The following is a 20,255-nucleotide window of genomic DNA, read 5'->3' as shown; positions in this document are numbered from 1 at the left end:
TCTTAACGACCTTGTTTGCGATAAGGGTATTTTATCCTCCAACGAAAACGAAATCGAAAAGTTTTGCCGTCAATCGGCTTAAGGCAAAGCTCCCATCGATTGTAAAGCTTACCGTAAATTAGAAAATATAATATATTTGCATACGTATCGCAATTCGAGCCATAAATGATGGATCTTGATGGCTTCCTTGTGACATATTTGCACGTTCAACACTGAGATCGAAAGGTGTTGGCCAAATGAAGTTGCCATCCATTTGAGGGAGAGACCGATTGAGCGACGTTAATGAAAGCTCCCCGCCAATCGATAGTGAAGCATAATATTAAATTTGTGTGATAGGGTTATCTAATCAATGGCATTTCTGTGCTTTTTTCGCCAAGATTGACGGCGACTGACGATGGGCTTGGTATCGTACTAGTTCATGAAGTTGTTCGGGTTTCGCGGCCTTTGCAAAAGCTTCAGTTTGTTGTTTGTCGTGTGCTGCACCAGCCCAAAGAGTCGCGGACTGTTGACCCAGCTGGAACAGGAAAGTTGCGGAAGTGGAAACAAGTACTCATCCAAGAAAATCATCGAGAAGCTCAAGTGGAGTAGACAGTCGCTGAGGCAAAATGAAGGTGAGTTCATGCCACATTTCTGAAAGATGACGCAGTGTTGCTCTGTTTGAGTTACATTACGTTTAATTGCTGGTATGTCAATTATGCCATTTGATTCTTATCTTATCAACGTCTCTATACTTTTGTTGTTGCTGCTGCTGTTGTTAGTCGTATGCGATCGTGGTGGCTATGCTGCTGTTGGTTTCGGGGCCATTGGTCAGTGCCGAGGCTGATCAGAGCAGCAGCAGCGCCAAGGAACAGATAGTGGTGCACACGCCGCTCCAGAACTATGAGCAACCTTCACTACGTGACTACGACGACTGCCAGGCGAATCGCCAGAGTTGCTTGCAAATCTGCGACGGCGAGGACAAGTGCGTGGCCGAGTGTCCCGTCTGCCCGGAACTCAACGAAGAGCCGTTGCTGGTGCAGGGCATCAACGATACCAGTTACGTGCCTCCTGCCCAGACGCCTATCAACACCACGAACATCATCCGCCTAACGAACGAGATCAATAACATTATCAATCACGACATAACCGCACGCAACGAGCTCAATGTCAAAGTACAACAGAATGTCTCCCAGGTGGGCGGTCGCTTCGGACTCGGCTACAACGAGCAGGGCTCATGCTGCTATGTGGTGCGACGGGAGCGGGACTGCGATCAGAAGGAGCATTGCAAAGAGGCGTCGCGGCAGCGTGTGTGTGGCACACGTTGCCAGGCGCGTGTTATGCTTGCCAAGCGTGTGGTGCAATGCGACAAGGATCAGCCCGATGAGTGTCACGAGACTTTGGAGTATGTGCCGGCGCGCAAGCGTAATCACTCTAGGAAGTCATCAGATCTGTGTCGCTACAGCAACAGCTGGCCATATGTAAACTGCGAAGCTGGCCAGGAGCGTCATGGTGGACGCGTGCGACGTGCCAATTGCCAAAGCTGTCTCAGCCTGAGCTATGGCTTCATTTTGCAGAATGGCTTGCCGCCCAATTGCTATGGCTGCTTTCAGGGCTATGCAGCGCCCATGATGGCTATGCCAGTGTTTTATCCCCCTTACGCTTATCCCAACTTTGGCTACAACAATGACCCCGAAGATGTTCCCAAGAAGGAGGAGCAACAGCCGAAGACCGACGACGATTTCGATCTGGGTGATGACGATGGTTGGGTTATCAAAACTCAGAAGTGTCGCGGACCCGATGGCAAGTTGGAGGATTGTCACGAGGGCAGTGGAGATCTCGATAACGAGGTTGTTCTACCACCAGCTCATTTAGAGAAGGGCGATGACAAGACGCAGCCCGATACAGACTACAATGTGCCGGCGCAGCGTCGGCGACGTCGCCAAAGTCGCCGCCAATTTATGCGCTCTATTTACAGCAAAAGACGAGACAATTGAGCAGCAACATCGTTGATCCATCGGAAAAGAGCATACATTATGGGTTAATTATGTTATGAGATTCCTTTAGTTTAAACACTGCAAATATTATATATGGTCATAATCTTAATCTAATCTCGAATTCGATTACGATCTTAAGACTGTGACGTTTCGCCAATAAAGTTTTAAATTCTTTTCCAATTGCGCGTATCTAATGTTGGCATTCCTGTGGGTGGCAATTAAAAATAGCATAAATACACGTTTGAAAATATTTTAGGTTTACTTACGCTGATTGATCAGTTCCTAATAGAAAAAAAACACACACCATTCATGTGGGATTACATGTGCAAAAAATGTAGATTATATTTTGTATGATTGCTAACACAAATTGTTTTATTGTTAAACCATGCAAATTGTTGGTTAATCATTAGGAGGCAAGATAGTGTTATTATTATGTTCTAATATACGATACATTTTGGTTAAAGGGATGTGCTGCTGGAAATGTTTTACCCAATTCAATTAAATAATTTAATTTGACTACTTTGTCATATACGAGTATACTTTTTATATGGGAGGTGTGCTAAGTTTTGTTTTTAATCTCGCATTGTACATAGATTTATTTAAAAACATTTGAATAACAAACAAATTGCAAACACTCGTATTGTATTTATGTACTACATAAGTATATAGCAATTCATAATTTGATAAGGTCAATTTGTCCGTGGCCAATTTATGTGTGTGCCAATAGTAAATAATAATTTAATGGTTTCCTATAACATTTGCGTGTATGTGTGTTTGTGGGGTGGGTTAGGGGCAGGGGATGGGGACTTTGCTCTGCTTATAGACTAAACAACATTTAATAGAATTCTTTCTCTTATTTGATTCAACTTGCAAATGTACTCATAAATTGTTCTAGCTGAGCGTATAAATTTCGTTTTAGAAAACAGTTGCAGCATTTTTAGGTAGATTGTATTTACTTATTATTTTTTTTTTTTTTGTATTTTTGTGGGCGTTGACGTGGGCGTGGTCGCGACTGTTTGACCTTTTGAACATTTGTGCCGCCCCTCTTCCATTTTAAATATGTGAAAACAAAATTACTAAACTTATGGTAATATTGCGCTGTATGGTTTTGTTCGTAAAGCCAATGCTGCTGACGACGAACTTCGCGGGTGTGGGGGGCAGGCTGAATTACTTAATACCCAACTCCTTGAGCTCAGTTTCCTCATCCACAGAGTCCTCGTCATCCGAGCCATGCACCGAAGGCGCCGGAGTAGTGTGACCTGCAAGCATATGAATAGAGGAAAACAATTTATAAACCAAACAAGAGAACGCACTTTGTATTCGCAGTTGTACTACTGCGAAAAGGTGACATATTTAATCAATGATTTTTGAATGTCACTCGTGTAATACTCGTTATGATTCACGACTTATGTAATGCACTTGGTCTATCGCAGAATTGTGCAACAAAAAGGCGAGTCTAAAGTAAATTTACAGTAGATCAACAGTTGATTGAATCATGGATGTCACAAAATTTTACTTTTGAGGCATACTTTTTATACTTTAGACAAAATCTCTCATTTAATCGTTTATATATTTATGCCCTACACTGTAGTGACAACATTATTGCTATTGATCAAAGTTTGTAGCCTTGATTATTGCCATCGTAATAGTTATTGGATTATCTAATTTATTGTGTTAAAAACAACGTTAACGTCTACTGCTGGAACTTACGCGATGAGGTCGGACTTGGTGGCTCGCTGTGTGGACGTGAGAAAATCAAGTTACTACGAGAACCGTACATGGCGGATTCGTCCACATAATCAGGATAGACGGCCTGCAAGGCCTTCACCCTAGCCTGTCTGTAGTACTGCAAACAAAAAAAGTGTATAGATATTATATATTATAGTATATTGATTAGTAAGCAATAATACTTACAATGCCCAGCGTACGCCAGTCGAGCAGATCGCTGAGTCGCTCCGTGCGATTGCGCTGAATGATGCGCTGTCGGCGATTCAGACGTGAGAATTCCATCATGAAGGTGGACAATTGTTGCACGCTGTTCTCCAGGCCGATGTAGCGACGATCTACAATGTAGATGCCATAGGACTTTGGATCACTGATGTGCTCCTGCATGAAGCAACCGAAACCAGACAGATTTGTGGTCACACTTGGGATACCCATGACAGTGCACTCGGCTGGCGTATAGCCCCAGGGCTCGTAGTATGAGGGGAACACTCCCAAATGGCAGCCACGTACAAATTCCTCGTAATCAATGCCAAACAGTGGATTTGTCGAAGTCAAGAACTCCGGATGGAAGACCATTTTGACGCGATCGTGCACTGAATTGAATAAATGACAACGCCTGATCGCGGCGAGCACGGGATCGTTCCAATCGTCGGCCACATTGTGCGTGGTCACCGGTGGCATTGAGTCGCGCTGCATGGCGAACATACAACGCTTGATCTTGACCAGATCATCCTTCTGCAGCAGCTCATCGGGGCCGGGAATGTGTCCCTTGAGGCAAGTGTCGAACATACGTTTGCCCACCGCCTGCTGCACATTGTTGATGGTGTCACGCAGCTGTTTAATTACAGCATGACCACGCAACGAGTCCACATTGAAGTTGTTCGTCTTGGTGGGAAAGATGAGGAAGGCCACCACTGTAGTATCGGGGCGTTCGTGCTTAAGCATGGCATTGAGACGAGCCAATGACTCGATGAAGATGTCGGCGCCCTTGTTGCCAAACTCATAGCGACCAGCAATGAAGAAGTACAGCGTTTTGTCCAGATCAAAGTCCATATGACTGCAGATATAATAACGATTAGAAGTTGCATTTAATGGGTATAATTGATGACTTACCCATAGAAGTGACCCCGAACAAATTCGTTGATCTTTTCCTTGGCAACGGCGTGCAAGTTCTGGAACTCGTGAATGGCTGAGAACTTCTTGACATTGAGGCCATTGGGCGTAATGATGTCTGGCTTGCGCTTCAGCAGATGCTCCGCCTCATAGCCCGTAATTTCCGAGACGGTTGTGAAAATGTGCGACAGATGAGTGGCGCCGCGTTCTAGGCAGTAACGATGATAGATTTGTCGCTTGCCGGCCTCTTCATCCACAGCAAACTTGTCCAGATTATTGTAGAAATCGGTGTTGCCGGCACACAGATAGCGACCCAGGAGTGTGGCATGTGTGGTGAACACGGTGGCAATTTCAACTTGACGAGTGCGCAGCACAATTAAACCAACACCAGCCTGCCACTCGTGGAAGTGGGCAACGATGCGCGGTGGACTCAATTCGTTGTTTTGCGAATAGGAAATGGCAAAGTTGCGGAACTCTTCGAGGAACTCGGCAATCATGAAACCGAGAATGACGGCATCATTAGTCTCTATGTCCAAGTGAGGAATGCCAATGTTGCACTTCTCCCACATCTCCGACTTGAACTGATCCAACTTCCAGGCGGCAGAGCCAATGTCAAACAGTATCAACTGCGGATTGCCATCGACCAGCCAGCGACCGGTGTGAATTTTATAGCCACGCGAGCGCAGCGTATTCACGGCATCCAACAACGGATTGCCGCGTGGAAATTCCATTTCCTCCATCTCGGTGCGGGCACAGCTCTCCTTGTAGGGTCCCATCATGCACAGCTGCTCGCCCATTTCCTCGGTGGAGACATAGGCCTTGGAGCGAATTACTGTATAAATGCCGCCGACCTTGTTGGCCACCTCCCAAGCCACCTCGAAGTTCCATCGGTTCTCCCGTGACGCAATATCGCCGCGATCAAAGTAATCCTTTAGGTCCGCACCGGACTCTACGCGTGAAAAACGACGATTCATCTGAAAAAAGACAGTACGGGAAATAAAGATTAGTAAAATTAGATTATATTTATGATTCATTTAGTTAGAAGAGCTGCAGCCAAACCCGCATGGCCATGGAGGAAGAGTCTTGGTCCTCGAAGCGAAAGGACTGTTGCCGCCGCATCATTGTGACTAGCAATCGCCGTTTATAATAGCAAACTGTGGATTTGTGAATGTGAAGGTAAACTGCGGCTGGACAACCTGCTAGTCCAGGCAATCGCAACGTACTGATAATCGCAACTAATTTTAGCTACCGGCTGGCCCACATTACAACTGTAAGCCGAGCGCCATAAAAACAACGCCGGGCGCTATTCGCTTCGCGTTGCATCATCATCATCACGTTCATGTTCACAACATCATATCACGCACAGAAGCACAGAAGCAGAAGCCACCGACCGACCAGAGTTGAGAACTAGAGCTACTGATAACGCAATGCTGCTTCTCTCGCTTGCTGTCAATTGGCCCTGACACTCAGCAGCGACAGCTACAGCGACTGAGACGTCGACAGCGACGTCGACGCCGACGTCACCGTCTCCCTGCACTTGTCGACTATTAATTTGGGGGTCTGCTATTTTTAGTCGACCGGGAAATGACAGGCTGAAAAACCGCTGACATCGCTCAATACATTTTCTTTGCAAAAATTATTGCGCTACTAAATACAAATTTATATATTTTGCAAGTATTCGTAAACTTTTAATTATAGATATTGAAAATAACAGCTGCATATATAATCAATAAATGTGGAAACATCTAATAAATTTTCATTTCAAAAACGGTTCTTCTATATATGGTATATATGTATGTATATATTTTGCAATTATATGTATGTATATAGATTACAGATATATTGAAAAGAAATAATAAATTATAAAAATTGCTTTATATTTACAATAAATTTCTTCTGCAAAGTTATCATGGTTCTAAATACAAGTGAACATATATATCTTTCCAAATAATTTGTGAATGGAAATTTTTTAGAAATATTGAATGAAAACGAAAGCCTACCTAACTATAAATGATAAAATGCCATATTTGGACTGCCGAAAATTATGTAACATTGTGCTTTCATTAAGCGAACTTAATTGGGATCGTTAAGTCTTTTATGTATTGCTATAGTATAAATATATATACATATGTATGTATGTTTCTTATGTGTGCTTTATAAGCAATTCAATTTTTAGGCCAAATTAAATGATTTTTAATGAGCTGTCACGAGTTTCCAGCAGCAGAATAGTTATTAAACTATTAAATTGAAATTCTTGCTGACAATATTATTATTTTCAATATGTGGAAAACAAAAAATGTATTGTCAATACCGTACTGCTTATTACACAAAGGAATCAAATATTTTACATTTGTTTCGCTTGCAATCACAGTCACAAAACTATTTATCTTGAGTACATCTCTCGCAAAAGGATATACCGAAAGCTCGTAGAAAAAAGATCGCAACATACTTGTATGTGTGTGTGTGCATTGAGCATGTTTCTTTGAGACACTTTAGTTGGTCAATTGGCAAAATGTTTAACAACAAATACGCGATAAAATGCAATTAGCATAAGACTGTACGAGCTCGAAAGTAAAAGTTAATTATTTGTGGTGGGAAATGAAGAAAATACATATTTAAATGCACAAGAAAAACATTTGACACTGAAAATTCAATTTCTATAGCGCGTAGCTTTTGTTCACTTGGCACATGTTCTATTCACCTTACGTTCGTTTTCTTCAATTGAATTGAATTAATTTGAAATTCGGCTGATATTGAGTAAAAGATGTAGCGGGGTAGGGCGACACTCAATTCAACTCAACTCGTTCGTTCACACTCAACAAGAATATGTACCTAAAATACGTAAATACAAATACGAAACTCAGGCTGCGCCTCTGCATTCGCTTAATGCGGCTGCAAGAAACTCCAACAACAATGCGGAAGAACAAGAATAAGAACAGCAACAAAAACAACAACGACAATATACCAGGCTACGCTATAGACACAACGTCTCTGCTGTGTGTGTGGTGTGTGTGGCAGGCAGGCAATGTCTTTTTTTCATTGCCGAGCAGACAGGCAGCTAAAAGTCAAATAAAGGTCAGTGGCTGCGTCGCTGTCGCCGCTGCCGCTGTGTTGTGCGGGCAGAGCATTAAATATTTTCACCATTGTTGGTAGTTTCTTGGGCCTTTTATTTAACTCGCTCAACAAGTTTAAGTTGATAATTTTGTTGTTGCAGGTGCGAACACGAAGGAATTTAGCTTACGACCGCCGGCGCATTGATAATAGTCGCAGCGCAGCGGCTTATCAACGTTTTGTTTATGTTTCACTTTTATCACTTTTTTTTATTTTGCTCTAGTGCAAAAATATGATTTTGCATCGGCGCCTGCGACAGTCGACGTCGTCATTGGCGCCAAGTGCAATATGCTGATAGCGATAACGAATTTGTTGATTTCAGTTGTATAAGTGAGTTTGTGTGTGTATATATATGGCACGCGCGCAGCTGTTAATTTATACATAATTTTCACGGAAAACTCATTCACCTTGCAGCCGTCGTCGGTCTAACAACAACAAACAAAACAAACAACTGGCGGTTAGTGTAAGTGTGACCGCAATTCGAATTTCAAAATATACTATTTTAATTTAAAGCAAAAATATATAATATACCACATAAAAAAATGCTAGTATTCTATTCAATTATCAGGAATGCGCAAGTTGCGAAGCATGTGTTGAGATTGGCGCTACTTTTGAAATACAATATTTTTTATGGATAATGAAAATATAAAATATATATTTTCAGTGAAGATAAAATAATTTACGACTGGCGGGATAAAAACTATTGTAAATAAATTTCTATTTAGTATTTTCTTCATTTAACGCTAATGCGTAAAATTATTAGTGGTCACATTGACGCAGTGTTCAAGCGTTGCAGCCCTGGGTTGCGCGTTGCCAACTAATGGCTTACACCTGGAAAACATTTAGCTTTTGTCACTTATCATGTTAGCGCGAATTAAGATGATTCAAATAAAAAATTTAAAAGAAATTTAATTTGAATTATATGAATATAACATAAATTGTTAATTTATAGTTTTTGAATTTATAATAATAATAAAAAATAGAATTAATTTCACCTGCTTTAGCTTTTTCATTAAGAACACAACATTTTACCTTCAAATTAGTTCAGTATTCCCATAAAAAGTCATATTTCAAAAGTGTCCAACGCCATAACCTTGCTCTATAAACGAATTTAATATCATTTGTGGCGCTCGCTCGCTTAACCTCAATTGAGTCCAAGACAAACACGCAATTTCAAGTTCGTTTTTTATATTTTAATTGAAAAGTACGAAGACAAATGACAATAACTTACAAAAACACAATTGATTTTCATAGTTGGGTGGCTAATGAAGAACAGAAATATTAGAACAACTAGGTAATTAGGTCAATAAAATTGACACTTTTTTGCAATGTTCATTGTTGTATTTCTCAATGAGTAATTTCGTAATTTGCACAGACATATTTTAAATAGTATGCTGTTGGCATTTGATCAACACGATGTGAGTCTATGCAACAGCAATTTGTCAGTTGTGGCATACAAAATGCGCCCAGTCATCATGAGGTGGCATCACTCACTTTGTCGCCTTGTCAACCAGCTACCACCAGGTTGAATTCATTCTCAATGGTCTCAACAGTCTTAGCTGCCTCAGTCCAGAGCATCAACATCAACATAAACTGACATCTCAATTGACATTCTGAGCAGCACACAAGGTCAAATGGCATTTATGCTTTATTATTTTTGCACAGCCAAAGTCCAAAGGCGAGAGATGTTACGGGTGGGGGGGAATCAACATGCCTTTTGGTGACGTTTTTTTCCGCGTTTTTCCGCATCTGCTTTTAATGTGCTTAGTGAGTGTGCCTTTGACACGGCTGCCGCTTTTGTGATGTCCCCGCCAAAGCAATTGATAACAGATTCAGATTCAACATGGCAGCCTCGCTTTAAGGGTTTGATGTTGTCAACACGAAATTTATTGAGCTTAGATGCGCTTTTAGATTCTCGATTTTTGATTTTCAGTAACAACTTTGGCAATTTCCGCTTTGCGGATTGTTCTACAAAACGTGGAGATTATCCAAAAATTGTGGCAGCTGCAGACATTATAACCTCCACACATGCACACACAAGTGTCACACACACACACACACACATACACATTACCACGCAGTCATGTCAGTTTCACGCTTATCCTGACTTGGCTATGTACAAAATGGGAAATGGGAAATGTGAAAATAGTTCTGGGGAATTGCAATGGTCAACCAAGGGCACAGACCAAAAATGCAATCTTTGACCGCAATTCCGCTGAATGCTGCCCACATAAGTAGGCAATAGTATTTTCTGCAAAGAGATTCTGGTTTCCCAATTCGCTGGAATTTCGTTAACGCACGTTACGCTTAGTAATTGTATTAATTTGCCATATAATTTATGACTAACTGCACTAAACGATGTTATTTATAGAGGCGCAAACAGCATAAAACGCTTCATTCACATATTTCAGTCTTATCTAATCGTAGCGCTATTTTTGAAGCCACTTCACAAGTGGGTCAGTTCAGCAGGGCAATGCTGCGACTTTGCCACGCCATAAAGAGCTTCATTAAAAACTTTGGTCTAATTCATTAGCAGCAGCGGCGTCGGCATCGGCTTCGGGAGCAGATCGTCCCCGAAAATGCGGCACGTGAACTTGAAGCCGGTGGCAAAGTCAAGTGTCGGGCTGGGTGACTAATTTCATTCAGGGGCATCCGAATATTGCACGACAATAAAGATAATAACAGAATGTGGTGGCAAGAAAAAAAGTATGGCAGGAGACGTCAGTCAAGAGTATGCAAGACTACCCAAATATCCTTTAGTCAATGCAATTTAAATTAAATAAAAAAATTTATCAGATGCTAGACAAATGAATAGCTTTATTCTATTTTATTTCTTTATTTCTGTTCTTTAGTCTTGACTACTCTCTAGCCACTGCAACACAGGATATACAAACAGTAAACATGAACAGGCCCAAAAGAGGCGCCAACTTGTGAGTCGTTGATAGCAACGTTGTCATTATGAATTGTGTTGCCTACTTATCGGCGCATGCGTCGACTGTCTATGCTGAGTCTGACGCTGAGAGTGTGGGATTGTGGGCCTGAGTCTGTGTGGTCTGTGTGGCATATGCAACATGCTGAACCTTGTAGCATGTTGTTGATGCTCTGCCTCTGTTTGGCTAACAAAGGGCGTCCCGCCTTCACAGCAGCAGCAGCAGCAGCTGACGATGTCGACAACGAATTCGAATTTCGAAAACTGTTATCAACAAACAGGCAACGTTGGTTGTGTGTGTGTGTGTTCTGCGGTTGTGTGGGTGCTGCTGCTGCTTCTGTTTCTGTTGGTAGATATAAACCCATCAGTTGGCGGCTGTTGCACGTCGCGTGCGGTTTCGTTCTTGCTCCTGAGCGGCTGTCGCGTCCTGTTCGCGTCGTTCGCTTCGCTATCTCTCGTTGTTCGTCAATATTCAAAGTGCGCTTCGATGTTCCGCTGTCGCCGTTAGTTTTTTGAACTAACAAAAAAAGTAAAAGAGATAAACTGAACTATGCACTGACAGTTGTCCCGACAAGTGGCGGAGTTGTCATTTACCAGTCGCAGTTCGCGGCGTGCGGTTGTCCTCGCGGAATTTAATCTATCTCTGGCAAATCAACACAAAACTAACTAAACTAAACTAACTAAACTAATTGCTAAAGGCAACACTAACATAAATTAAATATTTAATCAAAATTAACATTAATATATTTTAAAACTTTGAAATATTGGAGAACATACTAATAAATTGGATTCCTTTGTATAAACAAATCTAAATCAAATACTAAAACAAAAATAAACTTTTATTAAATTTTTAATCAAATCAAAAAAAAAATAAAACAAAAATTAATAAATGGAAAAATGTATTAAGTAATAAAAATATCACTAAATTGGATACATTTTTAACGACTATAAAAAAAAAATTTTAAATCAGAAGCAGAAATATTATCTAAAATTAAAACTTCAAAGCTTTTTGTTCGCAACTTCAAAGTATAATTTATTTAAATTTTATTTATTCCCACCATTTTGTGTCATTTCTTATTTTAAATACTTAACATAGAATAGTTTGTTTGAGAAAATAAAAAAACATAATATAATCAAAAGAGAATAGTTAAATTTAAATTCGTCAAATAAAGGATTTTCTATTCATTTTATATATAATTTATGCTTTAAATTGATTGAAAATATTTGAATGTGGACTCCACGTAAATTTAATCTTCCTCCAACTATTACACATACGCACAGTAAGCTGCTTGCAAATTTAAATGCAAATGGCTTTTGGCCTTTTGGGTTGAACTCGTAATCCTTTAACACTCGAGAAGAGTTGCAGAGCAACTAGGAACATCAAAAACCACAATTATAATGCGATTGTAAAGCGGCTAAAATGTGTAATTAATTAAAGCGTGCCACGAAACATCAGAAGCAGAGAAAGACAGCAAAAAATAATGGAAATAAAGAAAATAACTCAGCCGCCAACGCGTTGGCTAATTTAAATTCATTATGAACTTCCAGCCTCAGGCGGATGGCTCAAGACATGGGCTGAGCTCTCTGAAAACATCAATTTTTCAAGCAATTTAATTGAAGAACGCAGCAGAATTTTAGATTTAAGCCGCGTTGTGAGGCATTAAACAGCAAATAAAAACTCTGCATTTCTTTATCCTTGTGAGCCACAAAAAACAGAAATGAGAGAAAAAGAGAAAAGGAAACGCGTTGGCTGCTGAGATTCCTTTTTATTCGTTATGCTGAGTAATTTCCTAAATTATAACGAAGCACACGTGCAAATTGGGCAAAAGCGAATAAAAACCAAACCAAAACCGAGGCGAAGCGAAACAAAATCAAATCAAATGAAATGAAATTATACGAGCCGACGCGACGCGACGAATCACATTTATTATTATTAGTATTATTCTTATTGTATTTGTACATTTATTGTATGTACTCGCAGATTGTTTAACGCCCAATCCCGGAATGTCTAAACAATCCTGTATTAATGGAAATCAAAGTACATCAAAATAAAATTAAATGCCATAAATAAAATCGCATATATAAAAAAGGGGAAATAAAATAAAAATACAAAAACAAAACAAAAACAAAATACGAGCTTTTGGCAGCTTGATGTGACCCGTGTGAGTAGCTGCGTCTGATATCTAAATTTACAAGCGTGCTCCATTAAATATTAAAATACTTGAGCCGCCTCTGCAACCAGGTTCCATCTACCATTTACCATCTACTACCATCATCTACTACCATCAACAAGCAGCATCCTCTCGCTGTGCGGTTTCCTGTCGCCTGAGCTGTCACTTTAGCTGGGTTTCTTTCTTTCTGTTATTTTTTTTGTGGGTGAGTATGCAGGACACATTTTGAAGGTCCTCCTCGTCGCGTATAAACATACTTTGTGTGAGTGCTGACATGTCTGTTTATACAAAATTGTGATGCAGGCAGCGAGACATACCATATACAATGCTTTATGCTTTCCATACACTCGTATGAGTGCATTAAAAACATATCTGATTATACAAATTACGCAGTTACTTCATGTGTATAAATGGGCATAATAAATGCGAATAATCGCCATCTTACTCCATATTATTATAATATTAAAATACACTTTCTAAATTGAAGAATAATATCATATAAAAAAATATACATAAGTAAATAAATAGGCGTAAAATAATTAAAATATTCGGCATCTTATTCTACGATATTCAGATATTAAAATGCAATTTCTAAATTGAAGAAAAAGTTGACAAGAAACTGAGATTGATTTTTGGATGAAATTGCTTAAATAGTTTATTTGAATAATCGCCATCTTGTTAAATTTCAAAATAGATTTGCGTGTTAAAATAATTTTAAAATGAATGAATGTGTTTAAGTTGGGGAAAATCATACGAATAGTCAGCAATGATATTACATATATTATTACTATATATTAAAATGCATTTTGTAAATTAAAAATTCATAAGAAGTGTTAATGATATGCATAAAAACATAGGAATCAAAATATTTTGAGGATTCCCATTATTAATTTAATATTTAAATTAGAAAATAAATTTACAAGAAATCAGTGAATGAGCATAAAATAAAGCTTATTATATTTATTTTCAAGATATGAAATAGAAAAGTAAATTTGCAGGAAATGACTTTAAAACGTACTTGAGACTTAAAAATGATTCTAAATTCATTTATAGACTTTTTTAAATTTTAATTTACTTCAATACGTTGCAAGCATTACATGTTATTGTCGGCATTTTGTAATAGAATCATGCGTTGTAACGTTGAATGGCTTTTCTATTAAATGTTGGGCGCATCGTTAGCTGGCCAATGGCCGGAACTGTGATTTATTTCGGCATCCATTGATTAATTTTGAATGTCACGGGCATCGTTGGAATTCTTTTGTTTTTGTTATTCTCATCTTGTTGTTGTTGGTTTTGTTGCTGTATTCTGCGCTTAAATCAGGCACTTTAACTTTTATGAGGCGCTTGACCGAACTTTTGCATGGCTTGGCTCATAAAACAAAGTCTTGCACAGCTTATGGATGGCCATCTGACATCTATCAGTCATAAAACTGCCTCTTAGCCAAGGCTGCGAATGGAGATGGGGGAGCTGACAAAGTGCATGCATACAGTTTATGTTATAAGTGTATGGCATTTCATAAATAGTTTTATGCACGGCATAAAAGAATACCACATGAGAGCATAAAATCCGCAATCGGCCAGAACATAAACGCCAAACATGTGACTGTTCTGTTCTATAGACTTTTGGCTCTTTAAAGAGGCAGCAAGCTAAACATAATTTGTACATTTTATACACTTCTCATGCTGCCGAAGAACCGAACAGTGTATATGTTATGCAAATGAGGTCCCTCCATGAAGGTCCTTTCATTTTTATTGTTTTCACCGCTGAAGGCGTTGAAGCATTGGAATTTCGCAAAAGCCGCAAAAAAAAAAAAACAAAAAGCAAAAACAAAACAAATAACAGCCCAGCAAAAAAAAAAAGTGAAATGAAATAAAATAAAACAAACAATACAAAAAATGCGTTGAAAGTTTTATATGATTTTGCCTACACATTTTTTTGTTGCGCCTTTGCAGGAATGTAAGCAGGCGTGACAAAGGACGAAAGGGTTCAGTTCGGGCTTCGCAGAAATGCTATATATGCAAGGTTAAACATGGAACTCGGCTCTAATGCCAAGCAAATAACAAACTGTAAATAATATATACGATGAGGTGAAAATACGCAAAATGTATTCATATTTGAGCAGAGAAAATTGTATATGGCAGATTAGACGATTTGCTTTTGTTTTGTACTCTCCGCAAATCTGATGATAAGCAAATCCTTTCATATGATTTGCAAACACAAATTGGGGATCAGGCTTTGCAGATTTAAAGTAACTTACTGGGGAGAATTTTGCTTATTGTGAATAGAAATAATTCTAAAGGAATCAGTCTGCCATATCAAGTATAAATTTAAAATAAATCCATGTGTTTTGCATTCTCCACAAAACTTATGAAAAGCTAATGCTTGAAAGTCTGTTCGGATTTATATAAAGTAACTTAGTAGTAACTTAGTATATAAAGTAACTTAGTAAGAATAGTCGAATCATTACATTTGCAAGTTTGCCATGTAAAAGAACAAATAATTTCATATATTTTAAATTACATTAAAATTTATTTTAAAATTGTCATTATAGCATTGAAATATTGCCATAAATTTGTATCCAAAATGAAAAAATATATTTTCAATTAGTCATTTTAATATTAAACATTAAATTGACCTACAAATAAATTTAATTTCGACCCGAATACATAACGTAGAAGTGCTGCAAAGATTGTGAAACTTTTTAACTCGTATATTGATAAATAAATATTTATTTTATTTATATGCCAACGATGTCATTTTCATGCACAAACAGACAAGTTTCCAGCTGTTTGCAAATTCGTCCCCTGACTGTGAAAAGTGTCAAAGTTGAAATTGGAAAAGTGTGATAAAATTGAAAAGGATTCCAATAAGAAAATTCCAATAGGCATTTTGTCAAGTAGCAAGTGGCAAGTGACGCAGCTGCGAAAGGCAAAACAAAGGCAGCCAAAAGTTTGCCACCTGTTGCCATAAGCTTGAAGCAAGCCAGAGCTGAGTTCAAGGCGCAAAAGGTGAGGTTGAAGGGTCGTGTCAGCTGCTTAACGGCTCGCTGAGCAATCAAGCGACACACAGCCATTTACGCACACACATACACACATAAAGAGATGAAAGGGAAGAGTGTGAAGAGGGGGGTAATAGAAGTGCTGGCTATTGTGTCAATGTCATGAACTACAAAAAGTTGATATACATAGAAAGACAAAAACAATTTAATGGAGTCAGCTTGAAAATTGAATTTGCCACACAAAAACTTTTGCATACGTTTGCGTATGTGTATGTGTGTGTGGCTGTTAAATTTAACGCCACCTACAAGCAATTTACATGCCTGTGGTTTAGTGCTTATCATTATAATCTTCAAAAGGGCTGACTGTGCAGCCCTCAACCTTGGGATACCCCTCAAAAGCATCCGCCATTGTCATGGGACATTCTCACGTGCTGTTCGCTTGGAATGGAGGCTTAGAGGAGGATGCATCATTATGACAATGACTGCTGTTCGAGATGAGCTCATTTTACGTTTATTACTTTGTGCACGGCAGGAGTTCCGTTAAAACTGAAAAAAAAGAATCCAAAGACTTGAAACTAAATATACCAACGAATGTTGATTTCCGTTTATTTTTAGACGACAATTAGATTGATAAGACAAGGGCGATAACCATCGCAGACTGCATCGCATCCGTGACCCCCATGATAAGCAATCGAAACGAACCTCCCCCCACCGAAAAACCTGCCCATCTGGTTCACTCACCCCTCGCGTGGCCCGCATGTTGCTGCATTAATTGTGTTCAATTATCTGGTTATACTTTATACCCGATCTCAGAGGATGTATTTGCAGGGTATTGGTTTAGCATAATTCCTTGTTAGGCAATAACATTATCATATATTATAGGTAACAAAAGGTTGGCAAGGTCAGCTGAACAGTAATGATATGGACAACACTTTTAATATACCTAAAATTAATTAATATAATTAGTGATTTTACTGAAGATGCTTTGACTATGAGATTTGACAATTTATAACGAGTTATTATGAAAGATGATATACGTTAAAAATTATTTCATTTCCATAGCCACAAAAAATTATTTCTTTTTTTATATCTTGATAAATAAAAAAAGGATTTTTAAAATGAAACAAATATTTTATTTTTAGATTTATCATTTTTATTTGATTTAGTATGCATTCATTAAAGCTGTTTAGCTGTTTACATGATTAAATTGAATCGAATTTCAGTTCAGGTATTTTAAAGTCGCCTCTTCGCTTAAGGTGTTTTTGCTGATTTCGTTTTGTGTTTGTATTTCACTTGTCGATTGGTTTGCTTGTTGGTGTTGTCCCTCGATTTGTTTTGCCTTCCCTCCCCACACATCCCGATTCCCTCGCCTCCACGTACTTCGTCTGCTGCCTGCCTTCTGTCGTTTATTAAGTTAATCACTCGTTGGCTTTGGCTTGTTGCTGCCGTTTGTTGTCGTTTGTTCCTGCTGCTGCTGCTGTTGTTGTTGTTGTTGTATCTGCTGATAAGCAATATTACGCCGCGCTGTGATTATCATCAATTATTGACAGTTGATTAAAGTTTCGCTTAGCTGCGCTTTGTCTGTGTCTGTCATTGGATGCGTAGGCGGGGATGAGAGCAGGTCCTGGCTTCTCCTATTGGGGCAGGAATAGCACGTCCTTCTGGTAATTGAGTAAACGTCGGGTTTGTGGCGCAATGCAGCAAGCGTCCTACAATATTGTGTATCCTTAATGGAACCTTCTAAACTGTTCAGCAATTTGCAACGCTGGCGAAACCTGATATTTCTTTACACCACTTTAAAAACTTTTGCTTTGTAGTTAAAAATGAAGATTTAAATTCTTTTAGTATGCACAAATTCATGACTGAATTATGGAAAACATTTTTAAAAATTCTTACATTAATCCAATTTAATTCTATATAACTGTAGTTATGCTATAAACAGATATTTGTAAACCTATATATTTGTCTAACATATAGTTTTTCTTCTAGATAAAAATCAGAAAAAATCTGAATAAAAATACATTTTTTTTAATTTAATAAAATTCTATATAATATACACATAATATATTTGCTCCTTCATCGTTTTAATTTTAGCTGGAATTTATAAATATTATTTCTATAAATAATATGTCCAAGGTTTGTTTTTTGTTGTTTGCTAAATATAATTTTGAAATACTTTTGCAGCAGTTTTAGTGATTGAACATTTTTAGGTGACGCTTTAATTTTAAGGCACCTTCATTTCGTTAGCTTTCACTTTAATTTCTGAGTGAATTTAGTTGAAATTCTTGGCACCAACAACTAAATACACACGCACGCACAAATTCCCCAATTACAGACAAGTACTTCAGAGTATGTGTATGTATATGTGTGTGTGTGTGTAGTAGGGAAGAACTTCAATTCACGTGCCTTGGGCTTAATGGCATAATACTTGTAGTTGCATATCATTAGGCAAAATTATGCCCAGCTTCTCGCTTTGGAGCAGAGGCTTCGCAGATATCTAACGAGTTGCTGCAGTCATGTGAATCGAATCGAGCTGAATTAATTATTCACATGAATTTGCATAAATCAGAGGCATGTGCGCCCAACATAAGATCAAATCAATAAATATTCCTGCGCTAGTCCGATAATTACCAGCAAGCAGCGAAAGCTTTGCCCGACCTTATGAGGCTAATAATAGAATATAATCTACTTTTGAATGCGGCCCAGCAAATGTAGATTTTGTGCTCGTGAATTGGCGCAGCTAAATGTTATTGCTAATGTGTCCAAAAGTTGTTGTCTTCATGCCAGAATGCTCCCAATAGCAAGCATATAGTATCTACTAGATACTGACTCTGTGGACTGTCGACTGTGGACTTTGACTGCTCGGCCACCTCATTTGCATTTTTATGTCTGCAAGCGATATTTCCTCTTCTTCCGCTCTGCCACTTGCTGGCTGTCATTTGTTTGTGGGCGTGGCTGGGGCCTAGAGGCTGGAGGCTGAAGGCTGAATGCCAAGCGTCAAGCTGTCCGACTTGGCGCAGCGTGTTGTCGCAGCTGAAATGAATTTAATGTTCACCCTGGGTAAGCATATCTCCCACTTCCGGTTGTCCGACCGCCCGAGTGCACAACTCAACGTATCCCGTAGTCCGTGTCTTCCACTATCCGTCCGTCCTTCTGTCCATCCATCCGTCTCTCTTTCTGTTCGACTGCCGCTGTCTGTGCTTGGCTGCTGTGTGATAAAACTCTGAATTATTAAATAAACATAAATCACGAGGCGCATGCACGCTAGCAATGTAATCAGACGCCAGAAGAGCGTGTGACAGTGGGAAACAGTTATCGCCGTCCCCATCCTCAGTCCCTACAACCCTCTACACACATTGCAGGCACTCGAGGGTGACTCCATGGATACCTTTAACTCCGAAATCACTTGAGCTTATATTAAGTTGTTGTTAGATATAAAAGAAATGACAATATCAACATAATATATCTTAAGAATCAATCTCAAACAAGTGCCTTAAAAGATTTTAGTTGTTGGCTCAATTATTTTCCAGAGCTTCCGATGAGATCATAGTGGAAAAAATGGTGACATGTTTCTAGTTATTTTTTTCTCACTAAATACAACATAACGTCCTGGAGGAAACAATCCTTTAATTTGCCTCTCAAATGAAGTAAACACTAAGTTTTTAGCTCTATAGTACTAGTATAAAGACTTTCATTTATTTTATATTATAATTAAAATAATGTTATAATAGTAATATGGTAAGAACGTGCGATAAAATACGTTTTCTTTCAAGAGTGTAAATGTACTAAGAAGATACGAGTATCAACATTATTAGGCAAATGATTTCTTTATTAGAAGTTTCGTTTGCCATGTTCTTAACATACAACAATATACTTCCCAATATTGAGCAAAATGATTAATTATTTGATTCCTTTATAAGTAATGATTAATTACAAATTTCAAGTTTTTCGCCCTAGACATTAAATATAAGTTCTCGCACATAATTATTCGCCTTTTCTTAGTTAATTAGTTTATGTGTACAATTTAACTCCTTAGTGAATACTTTTACTTATAGAAATCATTACTGTAATAATCATAAATTCTTCTTACTTGCAACTCTTGTCAAACATATGAATCGTTCCTCCCTCGTGTTGCCTGCTGCCTTGGGACGTATCATATCCTTGAGGAAAATTGTTTAACCAACGCTATTGGCACATTTCAAGTTCACATGATTAAAATTTCATAGAACTTTGC

The 20,255-nt window shown here is 38.6% G+C and overlaps 2 protein-coding genes and 1 long non-coding RNA gene across 4 annotated transcripts in view; 2 read left to right on the top strand and 1 right to left on the bottom strand.

Moving 5' to 3' along the window:
* The first annotated feature begins 237 nt into the window (after window positions 1–237).
* On the top strand, window positions 238–2,153 carry LOC117574200 (uncharacterized). The gene is made up of 2 exons (XM_034257904.2): window positions 238–611; window positions 759–2,153. The coding sequence occupies exons 1-2, from the start codon at window positions 606–608 to the stop codon at window positions 1,971–1,973; spliced, it is 1,221 nt and encodes a 406-aa protein (XP_034113795.2). The 5' UTR covers window positions 238–605; the 3' UTR covers window positions 1,974–2,153.
* On the bottom strand, window positions 2,022–8,411 carry LOC117574199 (glycogen [starch] synthase). Of its 2 annotated transcripts, none has more exons than XM_034257903.2 (6): window positions 8,330–8,411; window positions 4,812–5,785; window positions 3,888–4,755; window positions 3,684–3,819; window positions 2,240–3,232; window positions 2,022–2,178 (listed from the first exon to the last, which is right to left on the bottom strand). In XM_034257903.2, the coding sequence occupies exons 2-5, from the start codon at window positions 5,783–5,785 to the stop codon at window positions 3,141–3,143; spliced, it is 2,070 nt and encodes a 689-aa protein (XP_034113794.1). In that variant the 5' UTR covers window positions 8,330–8,411; the 3' UTR covers window positions 2,022–2,178; window positions 2,240–3,140. The 2 variants fall into 2 exon arrangements, with proteins under 2 accessions (XP_034113794.1, XP_034113793.1); XM_034257902.2 differs by lacking the exon at window positions 8,330–8,411 and adding an exon at window positions 5,871–6,013.
* Window positions 8,412–11,234: 2,823 nt separating this feature from the next.
* LOC127565973 (uncharacterized) overlaps window positions 11,235–20,255 on the top strand; it is a 25,241-nt gene continuing 16,220 nt past the window's right edge. Inside the window, exons 1-2 of the long non-coding RNA XR_007955316.1 lie at window positions 11,235–11,380; window positions 12,833–13,227. This is a non-coding gene — a long non-coding RNA (uncharacterized LOC127565973). The remainder of the gene's footprint in view (window positions 11,381–12,832; window positions 13,228–20,255) is intronic.

The sequence above is a fragment of the Drosophila albomicans genome, chromosome 2R (assembly GCF_009650485.2).
Source record: "Drosophila albomicans strain 15112-1751.03 chromosome 2R, ASM965048v2, whole genome shotgun sequence".
Taxonomy (NCBI): domain Eukaryota; kingdom Metazoa; phylum Arthropoda; class Insecta; order Diptera; family Drosophilidae; genus Drosophila; species Drosophila albomicans.
This window is presented reverse-complemented; position numbering and strand designations above follow the sequence as displayed.